The sequence below is a fragment of the Oncorhynchus kisutch genome, unplaced genomic scaffold, assembly GCF_002021735.2.
Source record: "Oncorhynchus kisutch isolate 150728-3 unplaced genomic scaffold, Okis_V2 Okis02a-Okis13b_hom, whole genome shotgun sequence".
Classification (NCBI taxonomy): Eukaryota; Metazoa; Chordata; class Actinopteri; order Salmoniformes; family Salmonidae; genus Oncorhynchus; species Oncorhynchus kisutch.
In genome coordinates, this window is record NW_022261979.1 from 1546089 (window position 1) to 1565011 (window position 18923).

At 45.7% G+C, this 18923-nt stretch overlaps 1 protein-coding gene across 14 annotated transcripts in view; it reads right to left on the reverse strand.

Annotated features, from left to right (window-relative positions):
• Positions 1–18923, reverse strand: part of ptk2ab (protein tyrosine kinase 2ab) — a 143500-nt gene that overhangs the window by 16992 nt on the left and 107585 nt on the right. For 10 of the 14 annotated variants that reach the window (XR_004206617.1, XM_031811737.1, XM_031811733.1 and 7 more), the window contains 7 exons: positions 18551–18651; positions 17612–17727; positions 17407–17507; positions 16914–17003; positions 16583–16787; positions 6548–6659; positions 1388–1474 (listed from right to left, as the gene is read on the reverse strand). Coding sequence is in view for 13 of the 14 variants with exons in the window: in XM_031811737.1 (XP_031667597.1) it covers positions 1388–1474; positions 6548–6659; positions 16583–16787; positions 16914–17003; positions 17407–17507; positions 17612–17727; positions 18551–18651 (812 nt within the window). In the remaining variant the exon portion in view is untranslated. Of the gene's footprint in view, positions 1–1387; positions 1475–6547; positions 6660–7236; positions 7641–8856; positions 8981–9059; positions 9247–16582; positions 16788–16913; positions 17004–17406; positions 17508–17611; positions 17728–18550; positions 18652–18923 lie in introns of those variants that run through there. The other 4 variants (XM_031811740.1, XM_031811742.1, XM_031811744.1 and 1 more) reach the window with 4 other exon arrangements.

Below are 18923 nucleotides of genomic sequence, written 5' to 3' on the forward strand. Positions count from 1 at the left end.
AACAATGTACCAGCTCTCCTTGCTCTACCTGCTAGTGGTTATGATGTTATAACTACTTTATAACAATGTACCAGCTCTCCTTGCTCTACATGCTAGTGGTTATGATGTTATAACTACTTTATAACAATGTACCAGCTCTCCTTGCTCTACCTGCTAGCTCTCCTTGCTCTACCTGCTAGTGGTTATGATGTTATAACTACTTTATAACACAATGTACCAGCTCTCCTTGGTCTACCTGCTAGTGGTTATGATGTTATAACTACTTTATAACAATGTACCAGCTCTCCTTGCTCTACCTGCTAGCTCTCCTTGCTCTACCTGCTAGTGGTTATGCTGTTATAACTACTTTATAACACAATGTACCAGCTCTCCTTGCTCTACCTGCTAGCTCTCCTTGCTCTACCTGCTAGTGGTTATGTTATAACTACTTTATAACACAATGTACCAGCTCTCCTTGCGCTACCTGCTAGCTCTCCTTGCTCTACCTGCTAGTGGTTATGCTGTTATAACTACTTTATAACACAATGTACCAGCTCTCCTTGCTCTACCTGCTAGCTCTCCTTGCTCTACCTGCTAGTGGTTATGATGTTATAACTACTTTATAACACAATGTACCAGCTCTCCTTGCTCTACCTGCTAGCTCTCCTTGCTCTACCTGCTAGTGGTTATGATGTTATAACTACTTTATAACACAATGTACCAGCTCTCCTTGCTCTACCTGCTAGTGGTTATGATGTTATAACTACTTTATAACAATGTACCAGCTCTCCTTGCTCTACCTGCTAGTGGTTGATGTTATAACTACTTTATAACACAATGTACCAGCTCTCCTTGCTCTACCTGCTAGTGGTTATGATGTTATAACTACTTTATAACAATGTACCAGCTCTCCTTGCTCTACCTGCTAGTGGTTGATGTTATAACTACTTTATAACACAATGTACCAGCTCTCCTTGCTCTACATGCTAGTGGTTATGCTGTTATAACTACTTTATAACACAATGTACCAGCTCTCCTTGCTCTACCTGCTAGTGGTTATGCTGTTATAACTACTTTATAACAATGTACCAGCTCTCCTTGCTCTACCTGCTAGTGGTTATGATGTTATAACTACTTTATAACACAATGTACCAGCTCTCCTTGCTCTACCTGCTAGTGGTTATGATGTTATAACACATTTAACATTTACGTTTGAGTCATTTAGCAGACACTCTTATCCAGAGTGACTTACAGGAGCAATTAGTGTTAAGTGCCTTGCTCAACGGCACAGACAGATTTTTCACCTAGTTGGCTAGGGGATTCAAACCAGTAACATTTCGGTTACTGGTCCAACGCTCTTAACCGCTAGGCTACCTGCCCCCCTGTGAACCAGCTCTCCTTGCTCTACCTGGTAGTGGGTGGGCTGCCCCAGGTGCTGTGGGCTGGGGTAGAACCCCTCACTGGAGCGTGGGCTGGGGTACCCTGGTCTGCTGGGCTATAGAGAGAGAGAGACAGAGAGCTCTGTTAAATACATGCTGCTGTTTCATCTCCATAGCTAGGTCTGGGTTAGATAGAGCTAGGTGCACACACGCACGCACGCACGCACGCACGCACGTGCGCACGCATGCACGCACGCACACACACACACACACACACACATACTACAGATGCAATGTGTGTGGACAGTGTTAGAGCTGTCCAGAAGGGAAACAAAGAAAGGCTATGAAACAAGCAGGCAGTTAGTTCAACATTCACAAAATTGTTATATGAGAGTTCTGGTGTTGGACTTAGTAGAGTTGATGGTTATTTTTGGTGTGGGATGGGGGGGGGAGGATGAGGGTAGAATAATCATCTCCAATTCAGGGTGACATGTTGATAGGCAGGCAGGCAACAATCTCCTCCTCCACTGAGCATTGCACTCAGACTTTCCTTATATTTAATCACAGCGAGACATCTACCTTACAGACCTTTTCACAGTAAGCTTCTCGAGGCCAAACCTCCCGATTAGCAAAAGACAGTGAACGAAACAGAACAGGCTGTAAGTTACAACATGTGACAACACGGTGGAAATGAAACAGGAAATGATGTGCAATTTACAGTTCAGATACTCATTTAGAATAGGTACAATAGAAACATTCTACATGGTTGTACACAACGTTGGGATGGCTAAGATGACGACAACGGAAGCATCAACCAACCGTGTTGAAAAAGGACCAATGAGAGCAGCATGTTTTCATGGTAGAACAACAGTAGACGTCATCCTGCTGTACAGTACTGCATACTGCATCCCAAATGGAACCCTGTTCCCTAACATAGTGCCCTTCTTTCCACCAGAGGCCTCTGGGCCCAGGTCAAAAGTAGTGCACTACATAGGGGAAAAGGGTGCCATTTGGGACAACGATTACACAAGCATCCTACACAGGCTCTGAAAGTGAGTGACAACCTGAGGACATTTCCACAGCATTTCCCCCTCAAGGCCAAGGCACATTGTGTTAGCATGTGTTAAGACAACATGCCGCTTTCCAAACAGCTTAGTGTCACAATATTCAACAAAGAAAATCACTAAATCTACGATGGACCAAAACATTATTTAATTCTAAATGTGTGTTCATGTTACTCTAGTGTGTTTGCCATCATATTCAGTGTATGTATTTAGCCCACAGCTTGGAACAAATCCACAATAATCATCTAACTAGATTTGAAGCCATTTTGTGTCTCTTGTCAAAGTGAAATAGCACTATAATGGATCACTGTTGCATCCTAACAGGAGCCCTATGAGAAACAACCAGTGATTTGTCTACATAACTTGACACTGAAATCCCTGGATTGGAGCTGGACAGTGTCTCTTTCAGAGAGACACCACTAGACTGGCGTATGTCAAAACCTTTACAGCTCTGATCTATTTAATGCTGTGGCCCTCTGTCCTGTCCCACCGGCATGTATGGATCTGTGGACTGCATGGGTCAGCTGCTGCTTTTGGGGTGGCTGCAGCCTTTCAGTGTGGAGGTGGGGGTAGAGGACCTGACAACCACAGGGGGCATGGAAGGTGTAGTACTACCTGTGGTGGGGAAGGGGGTGCTCGCCAAAGCACAGGGATGGCTGAGAGCCAAAGCATAGGGAGGGCTGAGAGCCAAAGCACAGGGATGGCTGAGAGCCAAAGCACAGGGAGGGCTGAGAGCCAAAGCACAGGGAGGGCTGAAAGCCAAAGCACAGGGAGGGCTGAGAGCCAAAGCACAGGGAGGGCTGAAAGCCAAAGCACAGGGAGGGCTGAGAGCCAAAGCACAGGGAGGGCTGAGAGCCAAAGCACAGGGAGGGCTGAGAGCCAAAGCACAGGGAGGGCTGAGAGCCAAAGCACAGGGAGGGCTGAGAGCCAAAGCACAGGGATGGCTGAGAGCCAAAGCACAGGGAGGGCTGAGAGCCAAAACATAGGGAGGGCTGAGAGCCAAAGCATAGGGAGGGCTGAGAGCCAAAGCACAGGGAGGGCTGAGAGCCAAAGCATAGGGAGGGCTGAGAGCCAAAGCACAGGGAGGGCTGAGAGCCAAAGCACAGGGAGGGCTGAGAGCCAAAGCACAGGGAGGGCTGAGAGCCAAAGCACAGGGAGGGCTGAGAGCCAAAGCACAGGGAGGTATAGCATGATGATGATGACACAGACAGACGGACAGACAGACAGGCAGACAGACAGACGGGAGGGACCAGACAGACGGGAGGGACCAGACAGACAAGACGGAGGGAGACAAGGGAACAGAGACACTGAGACACAGGGAGATGTGGTCAGACACACAGACAGAGCACAACAAGCACATTGAGACATGATGGAACATTGCTGAAGACAAAGCCAGCTAGGTGATAAGCTGTAAGCAGAGAGCTGGTAGAGGATCTAATGGGGGAGGAGACCAGGGTCGTCAGTGGGGGCGGAGAGCAGGGTCGTCAGTGGGGGCGGAGAGCAGGGTCGTCAGTGTGGGAAGAGAGCAGGGTAGTCAGTGTGGGAAGAGAGCAGGGTCGTTAATGGGGCGGAGAGCAGGGTCATCAGTGTGGGAAGAGAGCAGGGTAGTCAGTGTGGGAAGAGAGCAGGGTCGTCAGTGTGGGAAGAGAGCAGGATAGTCAGTGTGGGAAGAGAGCAGGGTCGTTAGTGGAGGAGAACAGCAAGGTAGTCAATAAGGGGGGGGACAGTGTAGTCACATAAAATAGTCTCTTGATAAAATAGTCCCCTGAAAAATAGTCTCTTGATAAAATAGTCTCTTGATAAAAGATTCTCTTGATAAAATAGTCTCTTGATAAAATAGTCTCTTGATAAAATAGTTCCCATCAATAGTCATCACACAGTATTAGAAGAGAAATGGTGGTTTTAAACTCAAATTTCAAAGATAATTTGTAAAAATCCAAAAAACTTCACAGATCTTCATTGTAAAGGGTTTAAACTCTGTTTCCCATGCTTGTTCAATGAACCATAAACAATTAATGAACATGCACCTGTGGAATGGTCGTTAACACACTAACAGCTTACAGATGGTAGACAATTAAGGTCACAGTTATGAAAACTTAGGACACTAAAGAGGCCTTTCTACTGACTCTGAAAAACACCAAAAGAAAGATGCCTAGGTTCCCTGCTCATCTGCGTGAACGTGCCTTAAGCATGCTGCAAGGAGGCATGAGGACTGCAGATGTGGCCAGGGCAATAAATTGCAGTGTCCGTACTGAGACGCCTAAGACAGAGCTACAGGGAGACAGGATGGACAGCTGATCGTCTTCGCAGTGGCAGACCACGTGTAACAACACTCTGCACAGGATCGGTACATCCGAACATCACACCTGCGGGACAGGTACAGGATGGCAACAACAACTGCTCAATTTATACCAGGAACGCACAATCCCTCCATCAGTGCTCAGACTGTCCGCATTAGGCTGAGAGAGGCTGGACTGAGGGCTTGTAGGCCTGTTGTAAGGCAGGTCCTCACCAGACATCACCGGCAACAACGTCGCCTATGGGCACAAACCCACAGTCACTGGACCAGACAGGACTGGCAAAAAGTGCTCTTCACTGACGAGTCGCGGTTTTGTCTCACCAGAGGCGATGGTCGGATTCTGGTTTTATCGTCGAGGGAATGAGCGTTACACCGAGGCCTGTACTCTGGAGCGGGATCGATTTGGAGGTGGAGGGTCCGTCGTGGTCTGGGGCGGTGTGTCACAGCATCATCGGACTGAGCTTGTTGTCATTGCAGCCAGTCTCAACGCTATGCGTTACAAGGAAGACATCCTCCTCCCTCATGTGGTACCCTTCCTGCAGGCTCATCCTGACATGACCCTCCAGCATGACAATGCCACCAGCCATACTGCTCATTCTGTGCGTGATTTCCTGCAAGACAGGACTGTCAGTGTTCTGCCATGGCCAGCGACGAGCCCGGATCTCAATCCCATTGAGCAAGTCTGGGACCTGTTGTATCGGAGGGTTAGGGCTAGGGCCATTCCCCCCAGAATTGTCCGGGAACTTGCAGGTGCCTTGGTGGAAGAGTGGGGTAACATCTCACAGCAAATCTAGTGCAGTCCATGAGGAGAAGATACAGTGCAGTACTTAATGCAGCTGGTGGCCACACCAGATACTGACTGTTACTTTTGACCCCCTCTTTGTTCAGGGACACATTTCTGTTAGTCACATGTCTGTGGAACTTGTTCAGTTTATGTCTCAGTTATTGAATCTTGCTTTGTTCATACAAATATTTATGGACGTTAAGTTTGCTGAAAATAAACACAGTTGACAGTGAGAAGGCGTTTCTTTTTTTTGCTGAGTTGATATGGTGGCTATACACAGAGCTGTTCAGTCACAGCAGCCAGCAGTGTTTGTCCATGGCGGAGACTAGTTCCTGAGAATAGGACCATGAGTTAACAATAGATAAGGCTTTAGATAAGGCGAACAGCTGCAGCAGAGAGAAAACTGGGAACAGAAATGACATTAGTATATCAGATAGAAAATGAAAGCTCTCTAAATAACATTAGAGGATGGAAGAGGTGAAGCTACGAAGAACGTTTCCCTCAGAATAATGTCTAATGGACAGACAGTCTGACCAAAAGAAATGAAGTTGTGGCTCCAAGCATGTAGACTCCACCTGACTCTATGTGTAATTCCTGAGGGAGTCACTAACTAAAGCCTCGAGCTTGACTGTACTGTTGTATTTATGTACAGTGTTTACAGGTGTCATACCATGAAAACTCCTCTTGTAATGGGAGCAGCCAACTGACAGACTGACTGCCAAGATAGGTGTTGATGATGACGTCTGTGACCTCCTCGTGGCCAAAGCATAAAGTTGCTGTGTGTGTGTGTCTATTAATGTGCTTATGTGTGTGTGTGTGTGTGTGTGTCTATTAATGTGCTTCTGTGTGTGTGTGTGTCTATTAATGTGCTTATGTGTGTGTGTGTGTGTGTGTGTCTATTAATGTGCTTCTGTGTGTGTGTGTGTCTATTAATGTGCTTCTGTGTGTGTGTGTGTGTGTCTATTAATGTACTTCTGTGTGTGTGTGTATAAAAGTGTGCATGTGACTCTCTCTCTATCTGTGTGTGTGTGCAAGCTCTTACTTTAGGCGGCGCCTCGTCGGGCCCCCCTGAGTCCCAGGACACAGAGACCTGACGTCTCATCTCCATACGTGTCCTCTCCTTCTGCTGGAGCTTCTCCTCCTCCAATATCTGACTGCAGAGAGACAGAACAAACCACTGTCACTGTGTGTGTGTGTGTCTGTGATACTATCAGACTTCAGGAGTCAGGAACATAACTATAGTTTAGTTCAGTTTAGCATCTCCTAAGACCTAAACCTGTGGTGCTGTGGCTTTGAGAGGGGAGAGACGAGGATGAGAGATACGCTGGATAAACACTGTAGAGGTTATTGTACTGTACTGTTACTGTACAAGGTGACAGGCTTCCCCACTAGAATTCAGGGATGGATATTGTTGCAGCGTAGCTACAGCCACAAGGTCCATGTCCTTCACTGTTAAGTCCTGCTACGTTCTGATGGTTTGGTTTCCAGAGCTGTCCTGTTAGCTGACAGGGTGGGTTTCACACAGCTGAGTACTACAACAACCTTCCCCTGTAACCAGCTACATCCTCTTGCCCTGAGCTACAGTACATAGGATGCATACCAAATGGCTCACTATTTCCTATATAGCGCACTACTTTTGACCAGAGCTCTATGGGCCTTGTTTAAAGTAGTGCACTATAAAGGGAATAGGGAGCCATTTGAGAGGCAGACAACATGGTACACACACAGGACCTTAAGGAATACAGAGTAGGGAAAGCAGACAGCGGTCCCCCTCCACCCAGCCTGGATCTGCTACAGTGATGTTATGCCTCTGGTCCACATGGAAACCCATTGGACAGGCACTAAAAGAGAGGAAACTGCTCAAACACATGAACCAGCGTCCCTCCCCTCCACCCAGCCTGGATCTGCTACAGTGATGTTATGCCTCTGGTCCACATGGAAACCCATTGGACAGGTACTAAAAGAGAGGAAACTGCTCAAACACATGAACCAGCGTCCCTCCCCTCCACCCAGCCTGGATCTGCTACAGTGATGTTATGCCTCTGGTCCACAGCACATGGAAACCCATTGGACAGGCACTAAAAGAGGGGAAACTGCTCAAACACATGAAACAGCGTCCCTCCCCTCAGACCTGCAATAGGCATTAGAGGAATAAGCCATTTATAGAAGCACACAATGAGAGGAGATGTGGGTCGACTCTACTGTACTGTTCTGTACTGTTCTGACAATACCTTTCAGCCAGCATTAACTCAGACCCCAATGTTCTGTGTTCTATCCTCCGTTCTGTCATCCAATGTCCAGTCTGAACAGAATGCAGGCAATTCACTGAGCCGAACATTCTTCTGGATGCTGAGAACTCTGGAGTGTCTCCTCCCAACTAAACAAAGAACAGATATGAAGTGGAGGGTCCTCCATCCTAAATACAGGCAATAAACGATGTCCCATGACCCCACAGTCTCTCTCTGTCCCTCACACTCCCTCTCTCCCTTTCTGTCTCTCTCTGTCTTTCTCTCAGGGAGGGAGGGCTATTTGTGGAAACAGCATTAGTCCTAGCTGCCATGCTGCCTTTGTACCTCTGTTCTTTAATGCCCAGATCAGTCACTCAATATAGTCTTCATTCACAGTCGCTGCTGTCCTTGTCTGTTCCTAAGGCTAGAACTGAGATGGGAAAACAATAACTTCATCCTGGAACATGTTTCAGAAGGTAAAGTTAGAGGAGTTAGTGTCTTTGCCTGTTAAGACTCTGATTGACAACACTGTTTGTGAAAACTGCAGTTGTTTCTTATCTTCAATTGTATCTTTAACTTGTGACACTTTGTCTTTTGTGTGTATTCTGTATTTTTCTGTGATGTTTTATGGACACGCTGCTATTTCCCTGTTTTGCCTTCTTGCCAGGTCTCCCTCGCAAAATAGGGTTTTAACCTCAATGGGTTTAACCTGGTTAAATAAAGGTTAAATAAATAAATAAATAAATAATGTGTGATAGCAGCAGTAAATCAGACAAGAACAATAAGATGGGGACCACGTGTCCTGGTCATTCTCCAGAACACACCACACAGACAAGAACAATAAGATGGGGACCACGTGTCCTGGTCATTCTCCAAAACACACAACACAAACCTGACCAGTCTGTTAACAGGTTACAGACAAATGAACAAAGCCCTGTTGCCTCTAATAACAAAAGTGTTCACGGTGTTGCTGCCTAAACGTTGTATAAAGTAATACTTTCTGTTGACTAGCTAATAGCTACTACCTTTAAAAACAAACCGTCTGACAGTAACTCAACAGCATTACAATGGGAGCACACTGAATGCCATGCTAAATGACGCTCCAAACATATTCACTACTCACCAGCGTCACTTTGCTAGAGTTCCATATCATCAATGCTCAGAATAAGTCTGTAAAACTGTATTGTGAGGGACCTGAATCAAATCCATTCCTTCACAGCCAACTACATCACTCCACATTTGCTCAAGGCAGACCTCAATAGGACATATTCAGTCAACTGAGTCACGGAGAGAAGGAGATAAGGAAGGAAAAGCCCTGACTGTTACCTTACAACAGTGGGAGTTGAGCTGCCTCTTGTGCTGCTAGAGGAACAGGAGACCATATCCACTTAGATAATCCATTAGGGGAGAGACGTCCAGTACGCATGAACCAAGTGTCCCAGAGACTAGACAGACACCCAGGCAGAGAGTCCCAGAGACCAGACAGACAACCAGGCAGAGAGTCCCAGAGACCAGACAGACAACCAGGCAGAGAGTCCCAGAGACCAGACAGACAACCAGGCAGAGAGTCCCAGAGACCAGACAGACAACCAGGCAGAGAGTCCCAGAGACCAGACAGACAACCAGGCAGAGAGTCCCAGAGACCAGACAGACACCCAGGCAGAGTCCCAGAGACCAGCCAGAGAACCAGGCAGAGAGTCCCAGAGACCAGACAGAGAACCAGGCAGAGAATCCCAGAGACCAGACAGACAATCAGGCAGAGAGTCCCAGAGACCAGACAGACAACCAGGCAGAGAGTCCCAGAGACCAGACAGACAACCAGGCAGAGAGTCCCAGAGACCAGACAGACAACCAGGCAGAGAGTCCCAGAGACCAGACAGACAACCAGGCAGAGAGTCCCAGAGACCAGACAGACAACCAGGCAGAGAGTCCCAGAGACCAGACAGAAAACCAGGCAGAAAGTCCCAGAGACCAGACAGACAACCAGGCAGAGTCCCAGAGACCAGACAGACAACCAGGCAGAGAGTCCCAGAGACCAGACAGACAACCAGGCAGAGAGTCCCAGAGACCAGACAGACAACCAGGCAGAGAGTCCCAGAGACCAGACAGACAACCAGGCAGAGTCCCAGAGACCAGACAGAAAACCAGGCAGAAAGTCCCAGAGACCAGACAGACAACCAGGCAGAGAGTCCCAGAGACCAGACAGAGAACCAGGCAGAGAGTCCCAGAGACCAGACAGACAACCAGGCAGAGAGTCCCAGAGACCAGACAGACAACCAGGCAGAGAGTCCCAGAAACAAGGGTCTATTAGAACTGGAACAGCACTCAGTCAATAAAATAGTCTTCACAAGAGAACAGAATGGGGGACTCAGTCTGTTCAGTCCAGATCAGCTGCCTCCCTCTCATGCCTTCCCTCTTACTCTACTGGGCTACTCAGGCAGCGGGTTGCACTTGGCATCTGTCCAATAAATGCGCAGGCAGGCGGGTGGGTGGGCGGTTGGCTTGTTAAAAGATTGGACGCTGAATTGAAGCCCTCCGCTGTGGAGCCGAGATAGAGGCTGGAGAAGATGTCTCGGTGACAGTGAACTAAAGCCCTCCGCTGTGGAGCCGAGATCGAGGCTGGAGAAGATGTCTCGGTGACGGTGAACTGAAGCCCTCCGTTGTGGAGCCGAGATCGAGGCTTGGAGAAGATGTCTCGGTGACGGTGAACTGAAGCCCTCCGCTGTGGAGCCGAGATCGAGGCTGGAGAAGATGTCTCGGTGACGGTGAACTGAAGCCCTCCACTGTGGAGCTGAGATCGAGGCTGGAGATGTCTCGGTGATGGTGAGGTTAAGTGAGGTGAGGTTAAAGCAGCGCTAGTGCCAAGCCTGCCGATCTGGCAAGACGTGGTCAAGCAGCCAGACAGACACAGTCTCTCAGGTCAGCTCAGTGCAGAGCAGAGAGAACGGCTCAGGATCAGAGGCAGAGGGTTTGGTTTGTACAGCCCTCTTTTCCATGGGACTTAATAATACCGTCCCCTCAGAGTTCTCCTCTCACAGTGAGACTAGCTGGAGTCATATCTGCAGGACAATACCACAGAGCTGTCTTTACAACTGACTTCCAAGCAGCAGCTAAATACACTACAGTGGTACCATGTCAGGGTATAATGGTATATGACAGTGGTACCATGTAAGGGTATATTACAGTGGTACCATGTAAGGGTATAATGGTATATGACAGTGGTACCATGTAAGGGTATATGACAGTGGTACCATGTGAGGGTATATGACAGTGGTAACATGTAAGGGTATATGACAGTGGTAACATGTAAGGGTATATGACAGTGGTACCATGTCAGGGCATATGCCAGTGGTACCATGTAAGGGTATAATGGTATATGACAGTGGTAACATGTAAGGGTATATGACAGTGGTACCATGTAAGGGTATATGACAGTGGTACCATGTAAGGGTATATGACAGTGGTACCATGTAAGGGTATATGACAGTGGTACCATGTAAGGGTATAATGGTATATGACAGTGGTAACATGTAAGGGTATATGACAGTGGTACCATGTAAGGGTATATGACAGTGGTACCATGTAAGGGTATATGACAGTGGTACCATGTAAGGGTATATGACAGTGGTACCATGTAAGGGTATATGACAGTGGTACCATGTAAGGGTATATGACAGTGGTAACATGTAAGGGTATATGACAGTGGTACCATGTAAGGGTATAATGGTATATGACAGTGGTAACATGTAAGGGTATATGACAGTGGTACCATGTAAGGGTATATGACAGCGGTACCATGTAAGGGTATATGACAGTGGTACCATGTAAGGGTATATGACAGTGGTACCATGTAAGGGTATATGACAGTGGTACCATGTAAGGGTATAATGGTATATGACAGTGGTAACATGTAAGGGTATATGACAGTGGTAACATGTAAGGGTATATGACAGTGGTACCATGTAAGGGTATATGACAGTGGTACCATGTAAGGGTATATGACAGTGGTACCATGTAAGGGTATATGACAGTGGTACCATGTAAGGGTATAATGGTATATGACAGTGGTACCATGTAAGGGTATATGACAGTGGTACCATGTGAGGGTATATGACAGTGGTAACATGTAAGGGTATATGACAGTGGTAACATGTAAGGGTATATGACAGTGGTAACATGTAAGGGTATATGACAGTGGTACCATGTCAGGGCATAGGCCAGTGGTACCATGTAAGGGTATAATGGTATATGACAGTGGTAACATGTAAGGGTATATGACAGTGGTACCATGTAAGGGTATATGACAGTGGTACCATGTAAGGGTATATGACAGTGGTACCATGTAAGGGTATATGACAGTGGTACCATGTAAGGGTATATGACAGTGGTACCATGTAAGGGTATATGACAGTGGTACCATGTAAGGGTATATGACAGTGGTACCATGTCAGGGTATATGACAGTGGTACCATGTAAGGGTATATGACAGTGGTACCATGTCAGGGTATATGACAGTGGTACCATGTCAGGGTATATGACAGTGGTACCATGTAAGGGTATATGACAGTGGTACCATGTAAGGGTATATGACAGTGGTACCATGTAAGGGTATATGACAGTGGTACCATGTAAGGGTATATGACAGTGGTACCATGTAAGGGTATATGACAGTGGTGCCATGTAAGGGTATATGACAGTGGTACCATGTAAGGGTATATGACAGTGGTACCATGTAAGGGTATATGACAGTGGTACCATGTAAGGGTATATGACAGTGGTACCATGTAAGGGTATATGACAGTGGTACCATGTAAGGGTATATGACAGTGGTACCATGTAAGGGTATATGACAGTGGTACCATGTAAGGGTATATGACAGTGGTACCATGTAAGGGTATATGACAGTGGTACCATGTAAGGGTATATGACAGTGGTACCATGTAAGGGTATATGACAGTGGTACCATGTAAGGGTATATGACAGTGGTACCATGTAAGGGTATATGACAGTGGTACCATGTAAGGGTATATGACAGTGGTACCATGTAAGGGTATATGACAGTGGTACCATGTAAGGGTATATGACAGTGGTACCATGTAAGGGTATATGACAGTGGTACCATGTAAGGGTATATGACAGTGGTACCATGTAAGGGTATATGACAGTGGTACCATGTAAGGGTATATGACAGTGGTACCATGTAAGGGTATATGACAGTGGTACCATGTAAGGGTATATGACAGTGGTACCATGTAAGGGTATATGACAGTGGTACCATGTAAGGGTATATGACAGTGGTACCATGTAAGGGTATATGACAGTGGTGCCATGTAAGGGTATATGACAGTGGTACCATGTAAGGGTATATGACAGTGGTACCATGTAAGGGTATATGACAGTGGTACCATGTAAGGGTATATGACAGTGGTACCATGTAAGGGTATATGACAGTGGTGCCATGTAAGGGTATATGACAGTGGTACCATGTAAGGGTATATGACAGTGGTACCATGTAAGGGTATATGACAGTGGTACCATGTAAGGGTATATGACAGTGGTACCATGTAAGGGTATATGACAGTGGTACCATACATTATTAAATACAAATACACACTTAAGCATGTTTGTTATGACTGGTTCTGTATCTGAGGTCCATTGTTTTCATACAGCTGGCAGGTTGGAGAAAGAGCCTGCCTTAGTATTGTGTGTGTGTGCACGCACGCACACGCACACACACACACACACACACACACACACACACACACCCTTCTGGCAGCTGTGCTTCCTAATTTATATGATGACATAAAACAAGTCTCAACCAACGAACCCCACATCAAATGCCTTTCAAGGGCCTGGCTTTTCATATAAAGAGTATTAAGAGTGTAAATATTGACATGGTTTCCAGGATACAGCCCTCTCTTCCATGCTGCTGGAGCACCAGAACATGACCGATGTGGTGGGACTTAGGAAGACAAGTAGAAAGTGGAGGTGTGACTCATGCTGAGTTTTAAACAGGATAATAAAAGCACAGCACTCTTATTTTCCGACATGTCTTGTCTGTGTAAACCAAGGCCACTGTGATGGGAGACAGCATGGCAGGCAGCAGCACAGCTCACACAGATACAGCAGCTACAGGTCTGTTCTATAGCAGTCACTGATGGAAAGGAGACGGATCTCTACGTCATGGGGTGAAGTTAAACTACTTCATCGTGGCCCCAGGGTATCTTACCTGGACATCCAGATGCCTAGCAACACAAGCCTGAGCCTGCATGGAAATGACTGACACAAAAACCCTACCCTGTCAATGACGGAAAAACGTCCAGCATTACATCAGAGGGGAATTCAAAGGCAGTTATCAGGGCGTCTGTCTAGACCTTTCTTGTGAAGGATTACCTGAAGGTGCTTTCCTCACCACTATTACATACTGACCTTTCTTGTGAAGGATTACCTGAAGGTGCTTTCCTCACCACTATTACATACTGACCTTTCTTGTGAAGGATTACCTGAAGGTGCTTTCCTCACCAGTATTACATACTGACCTTTCTTGTGAAGGATTACCTGAAGGTGCTTTCCTCACCACTATTACATACTGACCTTTCTTGTGAAGGATTACCTGAAGGTGCTTTCCTCACCACTATTACATACTGACCTTTCTTGTGAAGAATTACCTGACGGTGCTTTCCTCACCAGTATTACATACTGACCTTTCTTGTGAAGGATTACCTGAAGGTGCTTTCCTCACCACTATTACATACTGACCTTTCTTGTGAAGGATTACCTGAAGGTGCTTTCCTCACCAGTATTATATACTGACCTTTCTTGTGAAGGATTACCTGAAGGTGCTTTCCTCACCACTATTACATACTGACCTTTCTTGTGAAGGATTACCTGAAGGTGCTTTCCTCACCAGTATTACATACTGACCTTTCTTGTGAAGAATTACCTGAAGGTGCTTTCCTCACCAGTATTACATACTGACCTTTCTTGTGAAGGATTACCTGAAGGTGCATTCCTCACCACTATTACATACTGACCTTTCTTGTGAAGGATTACCTGAAGGTGCTTTCCTCACCAGTATTACATACTGACCTTTCTTGTGAAGGATTACCTGAAGGTGCTTTCCTCACCACTATTACATACGGACCTTTCTTGTGAAGGATTACCTGAAGGTGCTTTCCTCACCACTATTACATACTGACGTTTCTTGCGAAGAATTACCTGAAGGTGCTTTCCTCACCAGTATTACATACTGACCTTTCTTGTGAAGGATTACCTGAAGGTGCTTTCCTCACCACTATTACATACTGACCTTTCTGCAACTGCTACATTCATGTTTGGACATTTAAATAAATGATATATCCTCATTGATTGTTGAAGAATATAACTTCTGAACACGTCAAGAGCTTTAGTTCACCCGTCAATACCTAACATATAAGCTTGTTCACTTCATTGTATTTAAACAATGTAATTGTTAACACTGTATAGATTCAAAAACATGGTTCCAACTATCATTCTGATATCACGGATGGTCAGTCCTTGTATCCATAGCTCTGTCTATGTGAGTGAGATTACAATTCTCTAGCCTCGTTCCTCAGCTGTTTACCAAAATAGTGGGCGGTGACCATTTGTAATTGTCCCTTTCACTACGTCCCTAATAAAGCTGGGTCAGACACATATCAAACTCTTGAGCTCCACTCAATATAGTTTGCCCCATAAAATGAAACCAATAGAATAGTCCCCAAAACTCCAAGCTAAATCAAGCGCACAGGTCTGACTCCACATTTCTTTTTCATGAATTTTATAGCCAATGTTTTACTTTCTGGCTGTGCTATCTAGTGGAAACCAACTGAGAGGGATTTCCCTATGTCTCATGCCACCCAGAGGTGTGGCTGATCTCAACTGAATAACAGCACCCAAAACACCATGAAGCCAAGTGTCAGCCAGAGGTGTGACTGATCTCAAATGAACCACAGCACCCAAAACACCATGAAGCCAAGTGTCAGCCAGAGGTGTGACTGATCTCAACTGAATCACAGCACCCAAAACACCATGAAGCCAAGTGTCAGCCAGAGGTGTGACTGATCTCAACTGAATCACAGCACCCGAAACACCATGAAGCCAAGTGTCAGCCAGAGGTGTGACTGACCTCAACTGAATCACAGCACCCAAAACACCATGGAGCCAAGTGTCAGCCAGAGGTGTGACTGATCTCAACTGAATCACAGCACCCAAAACACCATGAAGCCAAATGTCAGCCAGAGAACTGGGCATGTAATACAGTATATTGACTTGTACAAACAAGCCAGTCAATTCCACCTTCAACGATTGAAATGTGTGGATGCTTTGGTGCCATCTAGTGACCAAGAATGAAAATCTATCTAGATGGGGTCGGCAACAGGTTGCCTGTTTAAAAATATATTTTCGCTATCTATTTAATTCAGGAAATCTGTTTCCAAGTAGTCTCACAAATAAAAAAAGAGACGTGATCGTGTTTCAACATAATAAAGGTATGGAATTATTGTTATTTTTAAATACAACCTCTTGTTGGGCTTAGTTGTGGTCAATTTGCAGTGTACAAATTATTAGAATTATTAGACAACCCCCGACCCCCCCACACTCTCTATGAGAAACTTTTGGAATTGGAATTTCAGTTCACTTCCTGAACTGACTCAATTAATACAATGGAATGAACTCCAACCCTGATAGATATGCATTATTGTTCCTCCACAGTCAATGTACCTCAGTTCAGATCTTATGACATTGTAGTTGTAGGAGATAGTCTTCAAGGTATGATAACGCACCATGCACTACAGCAATGTACATGCAGATAGACCGACTGACGGCCATACCTGAGCTGGGCTTTGAGCTCTGTGAAGCAGGGTCTCTTGCTAGGGTCGTAGGCCCAGCACTTGGTCATCAGGCTGTACAGGGTAGGGGGGCAGTTGTGGGGCATGGCCAGACGCTCTCCGTTCTCTATCCGCCCGATGACATCGTTGTTCTTCACCCCCTGGAAGGGTTTGACTCCGTAGATGAGGATCTCCCACATACACACACCTGGAGTACAGAGAAACATATATATACATATTTAAACCCTAATTTATCAGCTAATAACATACAGCCTTGAACTTAAAAGTTTTAGAGCACTGTTGGAGAAGTACTGTATCAAATTCCCATACTCACCAAACATCCACACGTCACTGGCTGAGGTAAAGCGTCTGAAGTTAATAGACTCTGGCGCCATCCATTTGATAGGCAGTTTCCCTTTGGAGGCTGGGAGGAGAGGTGAAAGCAAGACTTAGATTGTTTGTGATCAAATGTTTTTATTGTGATTGATTAGACAGGTACACATGAACAATGCAACAAGTAACAAGACAAACACTTCCCCTCCCACAGGACTTCCCTAAGCCATAGTTAGATGAGTGGTTCACAATAGCAGTCTCACAGAGTCATAAGCTGATGAAAAGAGCTGTTGAGTTTCTTTCACTCGCCCCATGCATACATGCAACAGATATTTCCATGTTTATAATGTCCATGAATGACAGCAGCCACAGCTGTCTGCTTAAAGGGAGAGGAGCCTAATGAATGACTTACTGATAACATAAACAGCAGAAAGTGATCTCCTCTGGTATGCTGACTGTGGACAGTTAGTCTCCAGAACAGGTGAAACTCCTACCTTTGTAATAGGAGCTGTCCTCCATGTATCGAGACAAGCCAAAGTCTCCCAGTTTAACACAGTCCACTGAGGATACCAGCACGTTCCTGGCAGCTATATCCCTTCAAGACACAGACATGGTTACAATGGAGAAGAGAAGAGTAGTGTGTTTACAGGAAACGCACCAAAGCCATGTTAATAAGGCTAGATTGGGGTGAGGGCTTACCTATGTACAAACCGCTTGCTCTCCAGGTAGGAAAGTGCTGTGCTTAGCTGGAAAGCATAGAGAATCAGTGATGCCAAGTCCAAGTTGTATTTTCTCACTTGCAGGAAGGAGCGTAGCTGTAAAGATGGAAGAGAAAACAAAAGATAATACTCACTTTAGCCTGTACCTTACATACAGGGATGGTTTAATGCAGGAGCTTCCTGGGGCTGAAGCCCCTGGACACAGGCCTGTTGGGGGCCCAAGAGAGGAACAAAAACATTTAAAATGTATAGTAATAATAAAGGAGATGTATACAGTATTTATAAATATGTAGTATATATTTGGAGTGTAGACAGCCTGATGCCGTTCTGCTAATCATCAGATGGGGGGAAGAGAGGAGGTAGGGGGTGCCATGTGGGTAACTGGGGGCCCTGCCTTGATTGGGTAACTAATGAATTTAGTGTGCGAAAATTCTAAAAACATCTCTGCTCAACTGTAGCCTATGCCACATGCCAAATGTTATTCTGGCTTTAGGGCCTCTTTCCTCAACAGTAAATGTAACACGCTTCCAATTGCATCTTTGTTCATGGATTTGTTTACAGAAAATGATGGTGTACCGGGAAGGAAGGGCTATAGAAAAAACAAAGTCTGGGGCCTAATGATTTCTTAATCTGACCCTGATCACATATAACATAGACTGCCTTCTACAGTGTACTGTTTAAACCTCGAAATTGAACCTTGAATGTGATGCCTCTATCCACCACTAGATGGCAATCCCTAACAGCTGAAACCATGTGAAAGGTAGAAGTACCATCCAAGACTAAATGGGTGAAAACAATCTAAAAACTCAAATTACAGTACTCTTCAGCATGATCCATAGGTTACTGTTACAGAGCCTGAGGTCATCACCGTTAAACTGATTCCTGTATTAAAGCACTGTATTGTGTGTGTGTTCTGTACCTCTCCCAGTGTACACAGCTCCATGATGATCCACACGGGGTTTTCTGTGATCACTCCAATCAGCTTCACTATGTGGGGGTGGTCAAACTGACGCATGGTCACTGCATGGGGACAACATGCACACACACACAGACACACACACACAGTCTATTCACTGTAATTGAATAGACCAGGGATTAGCTAGGCTACGGTTTATAGAATCAGGTTACTGTATGTAGGGCGAAAAGGTAGAGTGGAAAATGAAGACTGATTATATAGTGGATTATCATTCATGTTGATAATAAATATCAAGGCTGTTATGAAGGAAGCAGGCCCATGTTTACAGTGGGCTATTTTAGGGTTGACTTAGACTCAAACCGCCATCTTAGTTTTT